Raw genomic sequence first — 17714 nt, forward strand, 5'->3', positions numbered from 1 at the left:
TGAAAACAGCCTGCTCATCGTGCATACACGGAGAGCACTTTTAAACACACTGTCATTATCATTTCAGACTGGATTTTAATAGGTGGTGCAAGTGCTTTCCTTCTATGGGAAAGAAAATTCCTTTAAAACTAATTTGAAGCCAGGACCAAAATTCCAGAGCTGTGTTCTGAGGCTCACACGGAGCCTTCATGGTTCAGGTAACACTGGGGAAGCTTCCAGCCAACCTTTTCGGGAAGACGCCCCAGCTCCGTGTCTCATCGGCCAGGAGGAGCAGGTTGGTGGCAAGCACAGTGCAGGCGAGAAGACGAGGTTTCTTCACACAGTAGCTGCCCACCCGCCTCCTGCCGCTCCCACGGGCTCACCTGGTTCAAATTCACACCCACACGCTGACCTGATTCCAAATGTTCTGCCTGAACTTCCGTGTTTCCTGAAGATCAAAACTGGAATTCTGAGCAGGAACCTTGCGAATAACAAGCGATGCCTCAGCTTGAGCTCCGAGTTGGGCCCTGCCCTTTGCCCGGGCTCCTATGTAACCAGGGCGCCTGCCACTGCCTCTCCGGCTGCACCGCGGGAGCCACAGGCCAGCAGCGAGCATTTCCCGGAGCCACAGGCCGGCACCTACTGCTCCTTTGATCTGAGTGCGTGTGTGCTAGTTGGTCCTTTGACCAATAATGTAGCAGAGGGAGGCCGCTTACACTTCTCAGCAAAGGTGCCCCGCTCCTCTCCCCCTGTGTGCACATGGACAGGCCTGCTCGTCCCAGCATCAGGACTCAGGGCGTCCAAAGAATTTAGAGCTGCGCGCCCCCCCCCCCCCCAACACACACACACCAGCAAGAGTCAGCCTTTCTGTCGTTCCTTTCTTCACTCTGCAGAGCTGCTCTGCCTTCTTTTGCAAGAGCATCGAAGGAAAGTGACTAATAACAAAAGCCCTTCATCTGAGTCTCCACAGACTGGTGTTCAGCCTGTGGTGCTGAGTTTGCCTTCCCTGAGGCAGCACATGGCCCTTAGAGAGCCTCCTGCCTCCAGCACCCGCAGCCGGCACGTCAGGCCCTCAGCCCTCCGGTCCTCGGCGCCCTGCAGCCCTGGGCCATGCTGGTGCTGATCGCCAGTGCTACCGGCTCTGGCCGCCTCGGCTTTGGGTTCAGGCTCTTCACGCCATAGCTGAGCCAGCAACAGAGGAAAAGACCCGCTGGGAGAAGGCCCAAAGCTGGCTCAGTGTGGCCGGGAGGCGCTGCTTGTCTTCTGGGAAAGTGGGTGCCTCTGAATTTAAACAAATAATAGCGAAGGAAAATATGTCTTCTTACTGTCCCCCTATTTATATAGAGCAGAGCTGGTAATTTACAGACCACTGTGCACCTTGCTTTTTAAAAAAAACTATTACTTTTTAATCCTCACTCGAGGATATGTTTTCCATTGAGTTTTTTTTAGAGAGAGTGGAAGGAAGGGAGAGAGAGAGAAACATTGACATGAGAGACACATCGATTGGTTGCCTCCCACATGCGCCCCAGCCAGGGCTGGGTTTCAAACCGCAATGGAAGTACATGCCTCAAATCTGCAACCCTTTGGACTGCAAGCCGATGCTCTAACCACTGAGAAACCCAGCCAGGGCCCTTGTTTTTTTGTTGTTGTTTTTTTGTTGTTGTTTTTGGTTTTGGTTTTTACTTAAAATGTATTTTGGACCTTTCTCATAGCATAGGGCATCACCTTACCCTTTGCTTACAGTGTAATCTAGATGTAATTTATAGTGCTATTTTAACCAATACCTTAGTGATAGAAATTTCCGTTCCTCTCTCTCTCTCTCTCTCTCTCTCTCTCTCTCTCTCTCATTTGCTGCAATTAGCATATGTTATTTTACATGTTTGAAATAAACCTGTAGAATACATTCCCAGAAGTGGGATTGCTGGATCAAAAGGTCAAAGTGTTTGTGATGCAGTAGATATTGCCGGATTATTCTCCATTGACTTATACAAGAACGTCCTTTTCTGGTTTTGTGACTTGTCACATTTGTGCAAAGTCAGAGATTGCTCATCTTGGGCTTGATGTATTCTTCCTGGTTCGCGCCACCAAGCCAGGGCGTCCTTCTCGTTAGGCACACACATCGGGGCACTTGAATTTAACACGTTACAGATCTGCGTGAGCCATGCATGGCGTGTACCTTGGGAGCCATCTTTCTGCTGGAATCTAGTGTTTAATCCTTGGTAAGTGAGATCCACCCCTGCGGGGCGGGGGGGGGGGGGGGGGTGCGTTCTGTCCTTACAATGTGTGCGCATCTGTTCCCGCTGCCTGCCCTTGGAAAGTGATGGGTTCCTGGCCGACATCTCTCCGCTTGCTGCCTCCAGTCTCAGAACCGCACTGGCTGGAGGGGAATTCTTCCACAGGAACTGCTCGGTGCTACCTGGTGAAGAAGGACTATAGTGTGTCCGCCCCACACCCTCTTCTCTCAGCTTCATTGCTAATGTGCTAGCGAGTCTGTCCGGGTAAAGCTAGTTGTGAGGGGGTTTTGTTGTTGTTATGTTGGTCTACTTAGAAATGGCTGTTACAGAGCCTTGGCTAGAGGGAGATAGTGAAGGTGCTTTCAAAAAGTATCTTTGAGTCCTTGTTTAAATTTTAGAGATGAATATTTTTATTATTGAGATCTTAGATCTAGAAAATTCTGCTGACTAGTTACGAACATTTAGAAGTGTCATTCAATGTGGTCCTCAAAGCCCCAATGCCACTTTTCCCACAATTAAGCCACATTTATCAGCTGAGCCCAAACCCAGTGTCTACAATGAGCAAGGCCAACACAAAAATGAATATTACTTAGAGGCAAATAATATTAATTCTTTAAGAAGACAGGTTCTAGATCCTTCGTGCAGTAATTTAAACTGATGCTTGCAGCTTGCTGTTTAGATGATTATTACCATGATAGTAATAAATATGAAAGATTTTAGAAGTTTACCTCAGGTTTGTAATTGCCTTCTTTTAAGACAGCAGTTCTCAACCTGTGGGTCGCGACCCCTTTGGCGGTCTAACGACCCTTTCACAGGGGTCGCCTAAGACCATCCTGCATATCAAATATTTACATTACGATTCATAACAGTAGCAACATTACAGTTATGAAGTAGCAATGAAAATAATTTTATGGTTGGGTCACAACATGAGGAACTGTATTTAAAGGGCCAGAAGGTTGAGAACCACTGTTTTAAGATGAAAAGCTAAGAGGGTGTAGTGCATCCCGTTGAGTGGAAGGTAGCCCAGGGTCGAGGTGCGGAGACTCCAAGGCAGTGAGAGTAGCGTGGCTGGCATCTCTGCCTCGTGCTGTGGTGCTCCAGCCGGCAGATCCCACAGAGCCACGGGCCACACTCGAGCTTTTAGAAAGTGGGTTCCCTGGTCGGGAGCCAGTCAGCACAGATGCCATGCCCGGGGGTGAGGCTCTCTGCACGCCTCCATGCAGAGGGCCTCGCTGTGGCCTCTGTTATTTGCAGATGGAACATTCAGAGGCCATGGTAACTGCTCAGCCTTGCTAAGTGGGAGTTCACGCTGCTGGGCTCACGCATAACCTCTGTCCCTGATTCTGCGGCCACTTCATACATGTGCACATAGTACCAACATTGGCAAAGACCACCTCGACATGGTTGGTTGTTGAGGCCCTCTTCTGTAGTGAATGCTTTCTTGTGGGTGCCAACATGATGCAAAGATCTTCACACCCCGTGCCCAGCCCATTTGTCTGTCCCAGCGTCTACTCCAGGCTCCCTTGCCATTGACTTCCAAGCCTTTTCCTTTTATGCCCCTTGTCCAGCCAGCCATGCGATTCACCCCTGCCTACGAGTGGGTACATGTTCCAACCTCAGAACACTTCCTCTTTGATACAAGATACTTGACAAGCTACATCGCCCATGGCTCCACATGTCGGGGTATTCCCTTCTCACGGTCTCCAGGCCACCCTGACGAGCCGATTTATAGCCACGTGCTTGCGGCTCACACACCAGGACAAACATCTGAACACCAAGCTCAGGTTTCTCCTCATCGTGTGCATCCCACCCCCAACCCACATGTGGCCAAATGTGTAACCCGGGTTGAGGGTGGGGGTACTGGTACCACTAGGGCAGGTGACATGGAGTCTAGGCCCCTCAGTCAAACAGTGGCCTTTGCCAGGCCAGACATCTCACCTCCCCTGTCGGGGAGGCTCTCCCGGTCCCCTGCTTGATGGTCTGATGGCCCAGCAGGGCCTCGCTTGTGAGGGAAATGCCTGGACCCTGGTTGCTTGTGTCTGGGTCAGATGTTCCTGGCCAGGGCTCAGTGGCACCAGGAGCTGGTCTTCAGGGTTGCTGTTCTTTGCTGCAGAGAGCATGACGTCACTCCAGAACCTGTGTTCTGGTGCTCTCACTGGGTCTGGAAGGTGCTGACACCTTCAACAACACAGGTCTCCTGAGCGTGTGCCGAGGGCAGGGCTGCTTGCATTTCAGCCTGGAGCTGCTGCACAGTTCTTTTCTGCTCGCGGCCCAAGTCCAGGTGGAAGTCTCCCACCTGGGAGGGGCTGGAGCAGTCTCCACAGTATGGAGTGTGGCCTCTACAGTCCAAAGAAAGCCGCAGAGAAGGACACGCTCCTTTGTAGAGGGGTTTCCAGATGCAGCGATGTGGCTTTCTGTGTGTTTTTCACTCTGAGAGAGCGGCCCGGTGTGCCCCGACTCCTGGATTCCTAAAAGCCTCGTGAACAGCTCTGCATCTTTGTAGGACTTCTCCTCCTCCTTCTGGAATGCGTGTCCCACCAAGGCCCAGCCTGCTCACCCTCTCTGGTTCCTTGTGCCCACTCAGCTCGACGTTATCAACATAATGGACCACTTGCTGCTTTTAGAACCCAGAGGGTCTAGCTCTCAGCCCCGGGGCAGAGCTGCGACTGTAGACTGCTGTCTGTCCTGTTTGAATGTAACCACTTCTGATCCTCGACCCTGATTCAGGCAGGAAGCATTGCATTTGCCAACCAGATGGCCACATACATGTGTGGGAAGCCGCGGTAACTGGCTGTCGTAAAGATACCGTGTTCGTCCGGCAGCTGCAAACCAGGCTCCGACTTGGCTAAGCTTGCAGGGCCCCGTCATTCAGGACCGCCATGGCCCGTCTCCTGCTCTTTAAAGGGACACTCACCTCACCTCCTCCCCTGACCTTGGTTGGCAATCCTCCTCTGCACTTGCTGCCATGGCTGCAGCGGGGCCTGCGCCCAGGCCTCGATGTGCCAGTGCATTTGTGGGGCTTGGAAGGTGACCGCCAGGCGTGTCTGCAGCCCCGTGGACCCCCGCAGGCGGCCGTGGCCGGGCCTCCTGGGTATTCCTGCTCTAGCAGCGTCTGGGCGTCATGTTAACTCAGACCTCAGTCCGAGTGTAGGTGTGCCTGTCCTCAGAATGCCTGGCATCCCCTCCCCGAGCCCGTGGTCCTCAGGTTCATGGCCGATGGTCTCTTGGGGAAGGGCCAGAAGAGCATCAGCGTACACGCTTGTCACGCTGTTGCAGGGCCTTTCCCTTTGGGGCCTGGTTCCCTTTTCCGTCTGTGGATTCCAGATTTGAAAACTGACTCAGATTCACAACTGAGCGAGGGGTCAAGACATTTTATTGGGGCACCTGCCTTCGGACTCTTGCTCACAAATTCTCGCTCTTGACTAGACGCGGTAAGAAGCAGTACCCCATTGGCTTCCCACCTACTTTGCCCCTGGAACGCCACATGCTGCTGCCATCTCCATGCCTCCAGGGACCAGGCCATACTGTCACTGAACTGTCAGTCACTGGGAAGACGATGACCCGGCCCCAGGCAGTGGGGAGCCGCCCTGCTCTGCCTTCAGGGGCCACGTGCCAGCGCATGGGGGAGCCAGTTCTGTGCCCCTGCCGCCCACACTGCCTACAGGGAGCCCTGGGCGGGGGGGAGCCCTGGAGGGCGGGGTTAGCCTCCCGCATGCCCCTGCAGCCATGGGGGGTACTGGGGGCTTCCCATGGAGCCTGATCATCAGGCGGCTCTCCCGACGCACATAACGCGTGTGACGCAGCAATTCCCGCCCCGAGCCTTCCACCCCCTTCTCAGCGTCTGTCCCAGGAGCTGGCATTGCAGCCCAGGCAGCGAGGCCTCACTCTCCTCAGGCTCCTGAGTGCTGGCAGGTGAAAGTCTGTTCCCCGAGGCTCAGCAGGCCCCCTGTTGCGTGTGGCCGCCTCCTCGCTTGAGCGCCTCATAGCAGCCCAGCCCAGGGGGCCCTCCCTCCCCGCCCCTGCCAGTAGGTAAGGGCCCCCCTGCCCAGGCCCAGTGTGTGTGGGCTGCGAGGCCAGCAGCTCTGAGGGTGCAGCCTCTCCTTTCCTCCAGGCTCAACTGCCCCTGGCCTGGGCGGTGCTGGGACTCTCCCTGATCTCAAGCCCCCCATCTGCCACCCTGTCCCACCACCACACGCTGTCCGACCACCACGCCCAGTTGCTGGCTGGGCCTCCCCAAGAATGTGTGCCCTTGGCATCAGTGTTGAGCCTGGAAGAACTCACAACCACACTGCTCACTGCATTGTTTCAACTGAGCTCAAAACTCTTTCACAGGAAAGGTGTAAGAAACTTAATAAAAACAAAACCAATCAGCACATAAGGCCCATTCTACATGTTTTTAGTTATTTTATTTTTTTAAATATACTTTTATTTGCTTTCCGAGAGGAAAGAAGAGGGAGAGAAAGATGAGAGAGAATCATTGATCAGCTGCCTCCTGCACACTCCCTCCTGGAGATCAAGCCTGCAACCCGGGCATGTGCCCTCATAGGGCATCGCCCATGCCCTCCTTGTTCCCAGCCACTGAGCCGGCCAGCCGGGCTGGTTTTTAGGGAATCACATGTTTGTGTTTGTTTCGTTTCCGGTGTCTCCTGCCCAAGCAGCAGCGCAGGCCCATTGGGTTAGGGCTCCTGTGGCCTCACCCACCTTCGGTCTGAATCTTGTCAGAAACCTTTGCTCACGTCACAGCCTCACAGAATAAGCCTCCTGCCCACATGTCATAAAAAAGATGTTTGTCCAGACTCACAGATATAGACAACACCTGCGGCCCCCCTGGAGGGCTGGGGAGGACGAAGGCAGCAGGGGCGCAAACTGCAGTCACAGAAGCAGCCTTGGGAGGTGACACAGCAGGGATGGAGTCACTCCCATCATGCTCACAGCCGTGTGTGGAGCCGGGGCACAAGGCTTATCCGGTTGCATGTGTAATCACTGTTCTCTACCTGGAACTAACATGACCCTGCGTGCCAACTGTACTGAAGTAAATGTCTGAAATAACCTAAAACATGTAAGATATAAAAAACGGCAAAAAAAAAGAGAGTTTGTCATTTCTCAATCTGTAACGGAGTGAACACTTGAAATACACACTGACCAGCTTCCCAGTCCACCCGGCCCATCGGCCCCTCACCTGGCACTGCCCGCCAGGTGCTCCAGGTGGTTCTCAGCCAGGCCTCCACCTCGGGCACCTGCCTATGCCCAGGTGGCATTCGTCGCAGTAGGAGTCCTGCCTCGAGAAGATGACGCATTTAATGTGGGTCAAAAGCCTGAGAGGCAGACAGCCCTGAGCACATGCAGAAAGAAGGCAATGCGTGGGGATGCCGCCAACCGTTGAAAGCAGAGCGGCTCTTCCGCTTCCAGCCCCGTGGGCCGGCCCAGGACGAACCCACTGACGAAGGGAGAGGCTCTCCAGGCGAGTCCAGGGTTGGCTTTATTTGGATGAGGCATCAAAAATCAGATTTTCTGTCACATAAATATGTGCTTGGGGAGGAAAAGGACATTTGATGTCTTCAGGTAAATATATGTGGAGGATTCATGATACCAGAGTAAGCTTAGTGTGCAAAACGTACCGAATTACCATGGGTTTTTAGAAAGACATCGGATAATTTATTCTAAAAAATGGTGTAAAAAATTATACCAAATACTCTTGTCCATTGTAGGACAACTTGCTCAAAACTTAAATTATATGATTTTGTATGGTTTTGTCTGGTCAGGAACAAATCTGGAGTCATTTAAAATTTCCCATGATTGACATACAGTTTTTTTCTGCTACATTGAAATGCTTTCGTTTTAAACAAATCTCACTCTAAATGTTTTGAATAGTAACCTTAGTTTATGTCTAAGCCAACTTTTCTCATTCTTCATTTATCTTAACAAGTTTTTCCCTTGTTTACAAGACCTTGTAAATTCTTTACTTACTGCACATGTTCCCATCTCCTCCCAGGGCCCTCCCTGGGCCCCGAGGGTTCCAGGGCCCGGCCTGGCTTCCTGGGGAAGAGCAGCCCCCTGTTCACCTCCCTCCATTCGCTAGAAAGGGCCCTGGGCTCCCGCAGGGCGGGCCGGAGAGGAGAGGGGAGAAGGAAGCCCAGGCGAGCTGAGAAGGCTCCGTGACGGCTGCGTGCACACCTGTGCACACACAGTGCAGCCTGCCTGTGGCCACGCTCAAGCCACAGGACTGAACAGACTAAGGAGAAACCAGCTCCATCTGAATGTGGGAGCCCGCTTTGTCTCGTCTCAGTCCCATGCTGCTGAATGCTAATCCTGTAACGTTATCCAGTTGCCTTTTTTTGGTACAAAGGTAGAAGGGGGGTTTCTTTTGTGTTTTCAGTGCAAAGCGATTCCGATCAGAAAGGCTTGGGGTTTCAGCTCCGAGTACCTGACATTTCCATCTGAATCTCCTTTTTCGAGGGCTGGGGGAGGTCTGGTTTCTCAGGAAAGGAACCTTTCTCCAGGATCCTGAAACTGATCTTTAGATGTACTTTTCCTTAATCAATAGAAAGAACTTGATTGCAACTCAACACTCGCCTGCCTCAAGTGCAGGGTAACTGAATTTTTGGTTTTAAGAGTAGGCGATTCAGACATCATTTCAGGAATCAGCAATAATTGGCAGCAGGAGGGGGAGAACTGACATGGATTCCTGTTTTGCCTGAGTTTTCCTGGTTTACCAAGATTTGGCTTAATATTTCTGACTCTGCTCCTCCAGCCTCTACAGAACAGGTTAGTGACATGTTCCGTAAATGCAGATGCTTGAGTGAGTTCTCCTTATGGCTCGAGGGCTCGGGGTCGGGCACCGCATCCCCTGCCAAGGCTGGGGTCTCGGCAGGTCTCACGCCGCTGCCAGCAAGGCTGTGTGCCTCGCCACGCACTGCAGGTTTCCGAGTGTGCCTGACCCTGGAGATTTACAAAACGCCCCCAGGGCAGGGCAGGGTCCTGCTGGTCCGTGGCTGTTGGCTGAGGAGCTGGGGGAACCTCGAGGAGTAAGAGGAGGTGTGCACTGAAGGGCGGCCGAGCAGCCTGCGGTCTCGCTGCCCTGGGTCGGGGCAGGTGCGTGCGCCTTGGAGCTGCCTCTCAGCCTGACGGGCGGCCGGACTGTCCGCGCCCCTTGGGGGGCAGCACAGCCTGCTCAGCTGCTCCCACCGACATGCAAGCAGGTCCACTTCCGCGAGCTCCTTGGTCACTTTGCTGGACTAGTGACTGGCTTGCGTGTTGAGTCCTGCCTGTTCTTGCTGTTGTTCCGAGGGGCAGCCCTGGCAGGGTCCCCTGCCTGTCACCCTGGACGCGCTCACCCTGGTGGGAGCAGTGGGCAGTCTGTACTCACCCCACGCCCCCGTCAGCGCTTCCGATGGTGGGTGACCTTGCTGTGGAGAAGGGGACGGCGCACTCGGAGCTTCCCCACCTGCAGGGCTGCATTGTTTAATTGACCTTTACCTGAACCTCATCGGAAGCTGCTGTGAGAGTCGGAGGAGCCCGGTCTCTGGGGGATCCGGCACGGCCTGCATCCTCGGAGCCCCCACTGCTCGGTGCTCAGGGGCCAGAGCGGCTGGCTTTCCGCTCCTCTGTTGCCCCCGGGGCTTCTGTGTAATCTCCTGGTGATTGCGTGATCTCATCACACGTCCAAGCTGGCTTCACGGGGGAGTCTGATTTGTTCATGGAGCATTGAACTTGGGGGCCCTGCCAGCGCGGAGCCGCAGCCCCACTCAGCTCCGTGATGTTGTCCTGGGAGTTTGTCCTGTGATGTTGCCTCGTGCCTGGGACTCGCCACTGAGCACACCTGGTGTCGCATCGGTCTGGCCCGCTGGGACTTCCCCTCTTTCTGTTTGGCCTTCCAGGATGAATTACTCCTCGTTCCTTCGGATCTGGGTCTCTTTCATCTTCGCGCTGGTACAGCACCGAGGTGAGTCCTGCAGGGTTGTGTACACTCCTGATCCGCGTGCTCTTGAATATATGAAGGGACGCTGTGGTGCAACTATCATTGTCAGGGCTACGTGTGCCTACAGATGCAACAGAAAATGTAAATGAAATGTTGTGGTCAAAAGCAAAATACAGTGACGCTGAATAACTTGTTTACTTATATCCCTACTTTTCTTATTTAACTGTGAACACCATTTGTGTATACACTGGACCGCCCCATGATAATGGGTCTTTAAGAAAATGCAAATTATTTTCATTAAAAGCATATAGGGCAGGTGTGTGTGCTGCCCAGACCTCATGATTGATCCCCATTGAGGCATGGGGACTTTAAAGAATACACTTGTTTTACCCCAAATCAGGGAGTTCAGTGGCATTGGTGTGGGTGCCCTGGGTCAGTGACCTTCTACTCAGCCAGAAACCTGAGCCGCAGTGAGACACACATGATCGCCCTCCCTCCGCGACTCCTTCTCCACTCTGCGCGGCGTGGCCGGGGCAGCGAGAATACAGGGACATTTCTTTCCGCTGTTTCGGATTTTAGGAAAGAAAGGTGGGGAAGTCTACATGGATTTGAAACGCTTATCGCTAAAATTCAAAAACATCGTTCTTTGTATTGTTTGTTTGTCTGGTTCACCGGCACATGATCACAAATCTGACATTTTCCGAGAGCTGGGCAAATTCAAACAGTGTAGCATGCAACCCCCATGAGCGCCCTACTGACTCTCATCTCCTACCCCTGCTCTAAGCAAGTACATTTTATTTGGTAAAAAAAAAAAAAAACAAAAAACAAAAAAAACCACCAACGTCCGGGAGCAGAGTGATGTCTATGAAATCCCCACCTGGAGCGAGCGAGTTCCCTCTCATGAGCTCTGGTGGCAATAAATAGGCCGTCTGTTAACAAGTTGTATTTTTTTTATAATATTGATGCCTTCCAAGGTGGAAATAACTGTAGTTAAACCTATTCCCTTTTATTAAGCACCTTTTATTATTCAACAAGTCTTTGTTAAACATATATAATATTACATATCTTTATTATTTGTATTCTTCTTAAAATGGAAAAAGTTTTAACCGTCCATTCTTTCCTGTTCAAAACCATGCATAGTTGGGGTCACTCATGAAGAGAAAACTCTTCCCAGGTTACCCTGGTTGGAGCAGAGAGAGAAGCGAGGGGCCGCCCGGATGGCCACAGTTCTGCCGCCTCCTGGGGGTGTGGCTTTTGCGTGTCCTAGGCGGGGTGGCCACGGCTGCCACATGCCGGTTAACCTTCCCGTTAAAGTGATGGCAGGTCAGTGTGAATAGAAGCCTGTTCACACGTGGGCATCTCTTCTAAATAGTTGCTCATGAAGGATAAACCCATGACATGATTTGCTTTATTATTATTAATTTGAGAAAGTTTATCACCTTGCAAGTTTAATAAGTAACTGTGTATAATGCTACAATAGGGATTATAGATTTTTTAAACATTCCTACCTCCTAGGAATTTTGAATGTGGTAATTCTGTGCAAATATAAATGTTCAAGAACCCCTTTTTGCCCCCTGGTTGTGACTTTAAGTCATCGGTTTTCAACCTGTGGGTCGCGACCCCTTTGGGGGTCGAACGACCCTTTCACAGGGGTCACCTAAGACCATCGGAAAACACATATATAATTACATATTGTTTTTGTGATTAATCACTATGCTTTAATTATGTTCAATTTGTAACAATGAAATTGGGGGTCACCACAGCATGAGGAACTGTATTAAAGGGTGGCGGCATTAGGAAGGTTGAGAACCACTGCTTTAAGTAAAGCACACCAGCAGTGCTCCCGTGATTGAATCAGCTACAGCGCCTCCTACAGGGTGACGTTGGGTGGCTCCCCAGAGATGGGACTTGGGGAACAATGATACACTAATGGTCCGTAGGCCTAGGGCTCCCTGCTTCCCTCTGATGTTACCCTGGGAAGCGGCTGAACTCTCCATCTGGGCAGGCCACCTGCGGTCCTGCCCCTGGCCTGGAGCATCTGGTCAAGTCCTGTATGTAGACCCTTGGGAAATTGTCTACTTTCTATCACTAAACGGGGCCACACACACACACACACACACACACACGCACACACCCACACACCCACACACCCACACACCCACACACCGGTTTGGAGGGGAAACAGGCCAGGCTGTCAGGGAGGTGGTGGCAGCCATGTGAGGGGAGTATGCTTGCAGCCGATGCTCACCGGGCCAGGCTGATGAGTCAGAGCCCTCAGCCTCCTCTCCACAGAGTCCTCCAGGCCCCAGAGCCTCCCCCCGGAGGATCCCATGCTGCCCTTTGTGGACATGAGCTGGCAGAGAGCCATCTGTCAGGGCTGGACCTCAACCAGGGCCACTTGCAGGCCAGTTCTGTGCACCCTCCTCCCAGTTTGTCCCAGGTCCAGCTGTTTTCTTTCCTCCTAGGACCTGAGCTCTCCTCCTATTGTGCAGCGGAGGGAGGGGACTCCTTTCAGGAAAAGACAGGAGAGTAGCACTTTGGAGACCGAGGGAGCGGCACAGCCACGAGCCACCTTCTCTGCGCCCTGCCCTCTGGCCAAGGGTCAAGCTGCCTAAGCCATTGGGACCAGGAGGCGGCTCAGGCTCCGAGAGCCCCGGGCAGGGCGGCCGCACAGCTCCCGCCACTGTGTGAACATGGCTTGCGCCACGATGTCTGGAAGCATGGATGGAGCGTGGATGGAGCATGGATGGAGCATGGATGGAGCATGGGCTGAGTGCTCCTGAGGAGAGGCACTGCTCTCCCCTCCCCAGAGGCCAAAGGCAGTGCGGTGTGAGCGGGGTTTACGGGGATGAAAGGGAGTCTGACTTGCGTCTGGTTTGCAAGACTTCCTGGAGGAAGCTGGGTTCGTGGGTGGGAGGGAAGTGGCTTAGGCAACAGGGCAGGATCTGCCGTCCATCTAACCACCGACTCTCTTGACAGCTCAGCCCAGGGAGCTCATGTACCCATTTTGGCAGAATGACACCAAAACCCCCAAAGTAGACGACGGAAGCTCCCCCGAGATCAAGCTGGCCATCCCCATCTTCTTCTTCGGCGTGCCTTACCGCACCGTCTATGTAAGTGGAGAGGCGGCCCGCTGTGCTCTGCGCCTTCCCCTTTGTTTGTCAGAAGTGAAAACATTTAAACACTTTCCGGGCCTCAGGAAGGAGAGGAGTTGTTGGCAGCCCAGGGGCAGGCTCAGAGATATCATGAACTGGTAGATTTTATGATTAAGGAGCTCAAAGGGGTATTTAATGGCTGATATTCGCAACAGGCAGGACAATACAGCTGCGAGCCATGGACATTACTTCGCTACCCGATAAGATGAAAAGCTACTCGGAGCAGGATCGTTTTCTTTCCCTGAGGGTGTGAAAAGTTTGTGTCTGTTGTTCTCGGGCTTTCTACCAACTGGGAGAGAAGTCAGGGCGCAGAAATGGGGAACCAGCTGTTACATAAATGTCGTTTGCAGAATTGGCCATGCTCATGGTGTCTGAGATAGGCCATAGGGCCCGGGGCAGACACACGTGAGGAAATGGCACCGTCTGCTGGCAGAGCTCTCCGGGCAACCGTGTGCTCAGGGGGTTGGTGGGTTGGTTGGGTTTGGTCCTAGTGAGGCTGTGGCACATGGAGAAGAAGGTGAAGACAGACCCGTGTCGCCTGAGTGCAGACTGGCTCATGGTTTGCAGTGAGGTTTTGTAATTTACAAGTTTACAAACACACTGGCGAATCACGAAAACCCCCAGGAGACTGAGTAGGTGGTTGGAAGGTCCTAGAAGTCCTTTAAATGCCTCATCCAGAGAGGAGAGGCTGTGCCCGGAGTGGAGTTAGAGGAGAAAGTACTTGGCTTTCTTTTCCTGACACCCCTCTCTTGTCATATAGTAGAAATCAAGGTCTAATACAGAGAGCTCCTCAGGTTTTTAATTTAACATTTTGCTTCCATGTTCTATCTCTCCTGTGACTCTGGATCTTCTTTTTTGCCCACATTACTCCCTGCCTGGCAGAACACACACACACACACACACACACACACACACACACACACACACCTGAGTAGCATGAGGTAAATGTAAACAGAGATAGCATCAAAAACATGAAGTGAGACTGATTATGAATAAGAAACGCAGCTAATGACACGGTGAAAGTGGAAGTAAATCACTGAGTTTAAAAGTAAACCAGCCTCCTGACAGCCACGCTGGGGGTTCCGACTCAGTGAACGTGGTTTCCATTCACCCGTCAGGCGGAGGTCTGTGTGGGTTAGGACTCTAGAGTTGTCATGGTTACGGATCCACCATGCAAAGCCTGTCTTACTTTTTAGGTCAATAACAACGGCGTTGTCTCCTTCAACGTGCTGGTGAGCCAGTTCACGCCCGAGTCCTTCCCCTTGACGGACGGGAGGGCCTTCATCGCCCCGTTTTGGGCAGATGTGCACAATGGAATCCGAGGCGAGATCTACTACAGAGAGACCATGGACCCTGCCATCCTGACAAGAGCCACCAAGGACATCAGGAAGCACTTCAAGGACATGGCAGCCTTCTCGGCCACGTGGGTCTTCATTGTGACCTGGGAGGAAGTCACGTTTTACGGAGGGAGCAGCACCACGCCCGTAATAACCCACATTTTCTGTGTTCCGTGCTCTCCCCTGCCACCCGCTTCTTGTCTGTCTCCGCCTCCGTGAAGGAGTCTGTTGTCAGAGCCGAGGAGCATCCCTTTCCTTGAGTTCAGTGGATGAGTCGTGCCGCCCACTTTCCAGCCACAGAGGGAGAGGGTAACCTCGCCAGTCCTGGCGGCCGTGGCCCTTCTGAGGCTGTGCAGCTCTGTCACTCAGCATCGCGAATGTGAGAAGGAGCCGGCCAGGTCCTTGCAGGAGGTGCCACGTCTATTTTGCAGGAGAGGGACTGAGGCAGAGACCAGATCCCGCCGCACGGTCAGGGCCCCTGAGGAACCCGAGGTCCCTCTGTTTTGTCTGAGGCACTGTCTCTCTTCATCAGCTAATTCCCCCCCCCCCGCCTTTTTTGTCCTTTCCCCCTACAAAACCTGGTAGGACAAGGGGTGCTGATTTGGGGCACAAATGACCTGACTGATTTTATTATGTTATGACCTTTCTTTTACTGTGCATTCAGATTTGATGCTAATTGGGTGATTAAAGCGTTTCACAGAGTAAAGTTTTAACATCTGCTCTGAGGATGTTAAACAAAAGTCCGATCAGAAAGATGGTACTGGCGCTATCGTAGAGACTCTCCCTCCAGTCAGCAACAGGCACACCTCCCGCAAAGCCCGCGGCTTCAGGCTGACTGGCCATGGGGAGCTGTGAGGCAGCAGATGCACCTTCATCTATGGTGTTTCCAGCAGCAAATGCCCTCAGAAATCAGCGCTCTGCTCCCTGAGGGTTGCTTCCATCCCCTCTGCTTTCCTGTTTCCTTGGCAATGAGTCAGCTGTTTGGGGCGGAACAGAAACGATTGAGCTGGAGACAGAGGTGGGCACGTGCGAGCACCTGGGCCTGGGCCCCTTCCAGCGCCAGGAGGCTCTGGGCGCAGCAAGGCCCGTGAGCAGCGGGCTCACGCTCGCAGCGTTAGAATGTGAGCCGCCAGGGGGCACTGACCTCAGTGCCTCGGAGGGGAAGGGAGGAACGCCAACCAAATGCTGCCACCGCATTTTCAAACAACTTCCGTTGGCAATAAGATGGCAAGATCATTAGGTCCTTCCTGGCTTGTCCTTTGAGTAAATGTCTGGACTATGAAAACTCCTTCAACAGGACGAATGAGGTAACAGCTGAATGTTCTGAGCTCCTTGGAGAAGACAGTACAACCCCCGCGGAGCTGCCGCCATGCCTGTCCCTGCCCTGAAATTGGCCTCCTCTCCATCTCCCTTCACCCCAGGCCCCTTCCTCAGAGGAGCCCGTTCACCGCAGGCCCTGCCCTGGCCTGAGAGGCCTGGGAGAGGCAGAAGGTCTCAGGGGCGCAGTAGGAAGGGAAGAGCAGCAAGGAGCAGGAGGCAGGGCTCAGAGAACCACTTGTTTGATGGAGGGAGATCTGATGCTTACTGGAGGCTTGCTCTGAGCTCGGCTCTGTGCGAGGCCATTTCTGCATTCATGCAGCCTCGCAGGATGTGCCGCTAAAGGTGAGAGCAGGCCCGGAGAGGCTAGATAACCTGCCAAAGTGGAAGAAGAGAGAGCGAACCTCAGAGGAGGGAGAGCAAGTGCAAACTGAAGTCTCCGAACACTAATCCTGAGCTGTTTTCTCGGCTGCCTCCTCAGGTGTCATTAGAAGTCCTCTGGAATATATGAGTGTTTTTAAGAATTAAAACCTGTTTTACAAAAGCAGGTCTGGAGAAGTCTTCAAACTAATGCGGAGGAGGTGTGCATGTAGAGGCGTGAGAGCGAGCCGCCAGGAGCCCAGGGCAGGGCCTCCGGGTGGTGGGGGGTGGCTGGCTGGTTGAGTGACTTCTGGGATCAGACATGGGCTGCACGTGAGACCTGCTTGGACCACAGATCTGCCCAACTGGGTTTCAGGTGGAGGAATCCGCTTCCTGAAGGGGAAGCCTGGACTGGGGGGCTGAAGCTTTAGTCCTCGTGTGACCTTGCGACCTTGACTTTGTGCCTGAGCCTTGAACCTGACCCTGCTGTGACCTCAGGCGATCTTTAGCGGGCTGCTCGCTCATCTCCTTGCCCCACTTTCCTTTTCGGTTGAGCAGAGCAAAGAATGGAGGCATGTACCTGGGCGACTCTATCATCAACGCCATCAGCAGTGTCAGCCCCAGAGCTCGAGGAGAAAGTCCTCATGGACAGAAAGGGCTTTTCTTTGCTCTCACCTTGCCTCCCCCGGGACCCTCGGGGGGCGGGGGGTGATTTGGGGCGTCCAGGATCCTCTGCGCCGTCTGATTACCCGGGATAAGGATGCGGGTCCTCTGCATCCAACAGAATGCCAGCAGGATGGTATCCGCAGCAGGGATGCTGGGTCTGAATGGAAAAGGTCAAAGCAGCCTCTCCTTTTAATTCTATTTTAATTTAATTTCCTGAAATGTGTGTCGGGGTGGGGTTAGCAAAGGGAAGCAGTAAAGGACAGCATTCGCTACAGCCTGTTCCCAAAAGCTGTTGGCAAGGCTCACTCGAATGTATAGAACATCTCCGTCCTGAAAAGCTCAGCGAAGAGTCTGAGCGGACAGCGTGGTGCCAGGAGATGGCTGGGCTCTGGCTGAGTCCTGTCTTCTGTGGCCGGGCCATTGTCAGATTTCCAGCAACTCATGTCCCTTACCTCTCAGTTTTTAAGCTATAAGATGGGAGTCGCCCAAAATGGCCCATCTCAGTGCTGGTCTGAGCTACAGATGAGTGCTGAGACTTTTGCAGATACAAAGTGATGCATGAATGCTTAGTTAGGGAGCAGTTTCCCCCACAAAGTGCTCCGTGAAAATCACTTTCCGCTGCCCTGTCCGAAAGGGAGGGGCACCCCTTTCCCCAGTGCCCTCTGGGAAGTGAGAGAGCACATGCTCTATCAGCTCTACCATCGCCTCTCCCTGCCACCTGCCACCCCCCCACCTGCCGTGCCCCCAC

At 53.1% G+C, this 17714-nt stretch overlaps 1 protein-coding gene across 1 annotated transcript in view; it reads left to right on the top strand.

Moving 5' to 3' along the window:
* Positions 1–10091: 10091 nt before the first annotated feature.
* TECTA (tectorin alpha) overlaps positions 10092–17714 on the top strand; it is a 103917-nt gene continuing 96294 nt past the window's right edge. The window contains exons 1-3 of the mRNA XM_005857110.2: positions 10092–10155; positions 13111–13244; positions 14483–14770. Of these exons, the coding sequence (XP_005857172.1) occupies positions 10092–10155; positions 13111–13244; positions 14483–14770 (486 nt within the window). The remainder of the gene's footprint in view (positions 10156–13110; positions 13245–14482; positions 14771–17714) is intronic.

Source organism: Myotis brandtii, unplaced genomic scaffold (assembly GCF_000412655.1).
Source record: "Myotis brandtii unplaced genomic scaffold, ASM41265v1 scaffold1074, whole genome shotgun sequence".
Classification (NCBI taxonomy): Eukaryota; Metazoa; Chordata; class Mammalia; order Chiroptera; family Vespertilionidae; genus Myotis; species Myotis brandtii.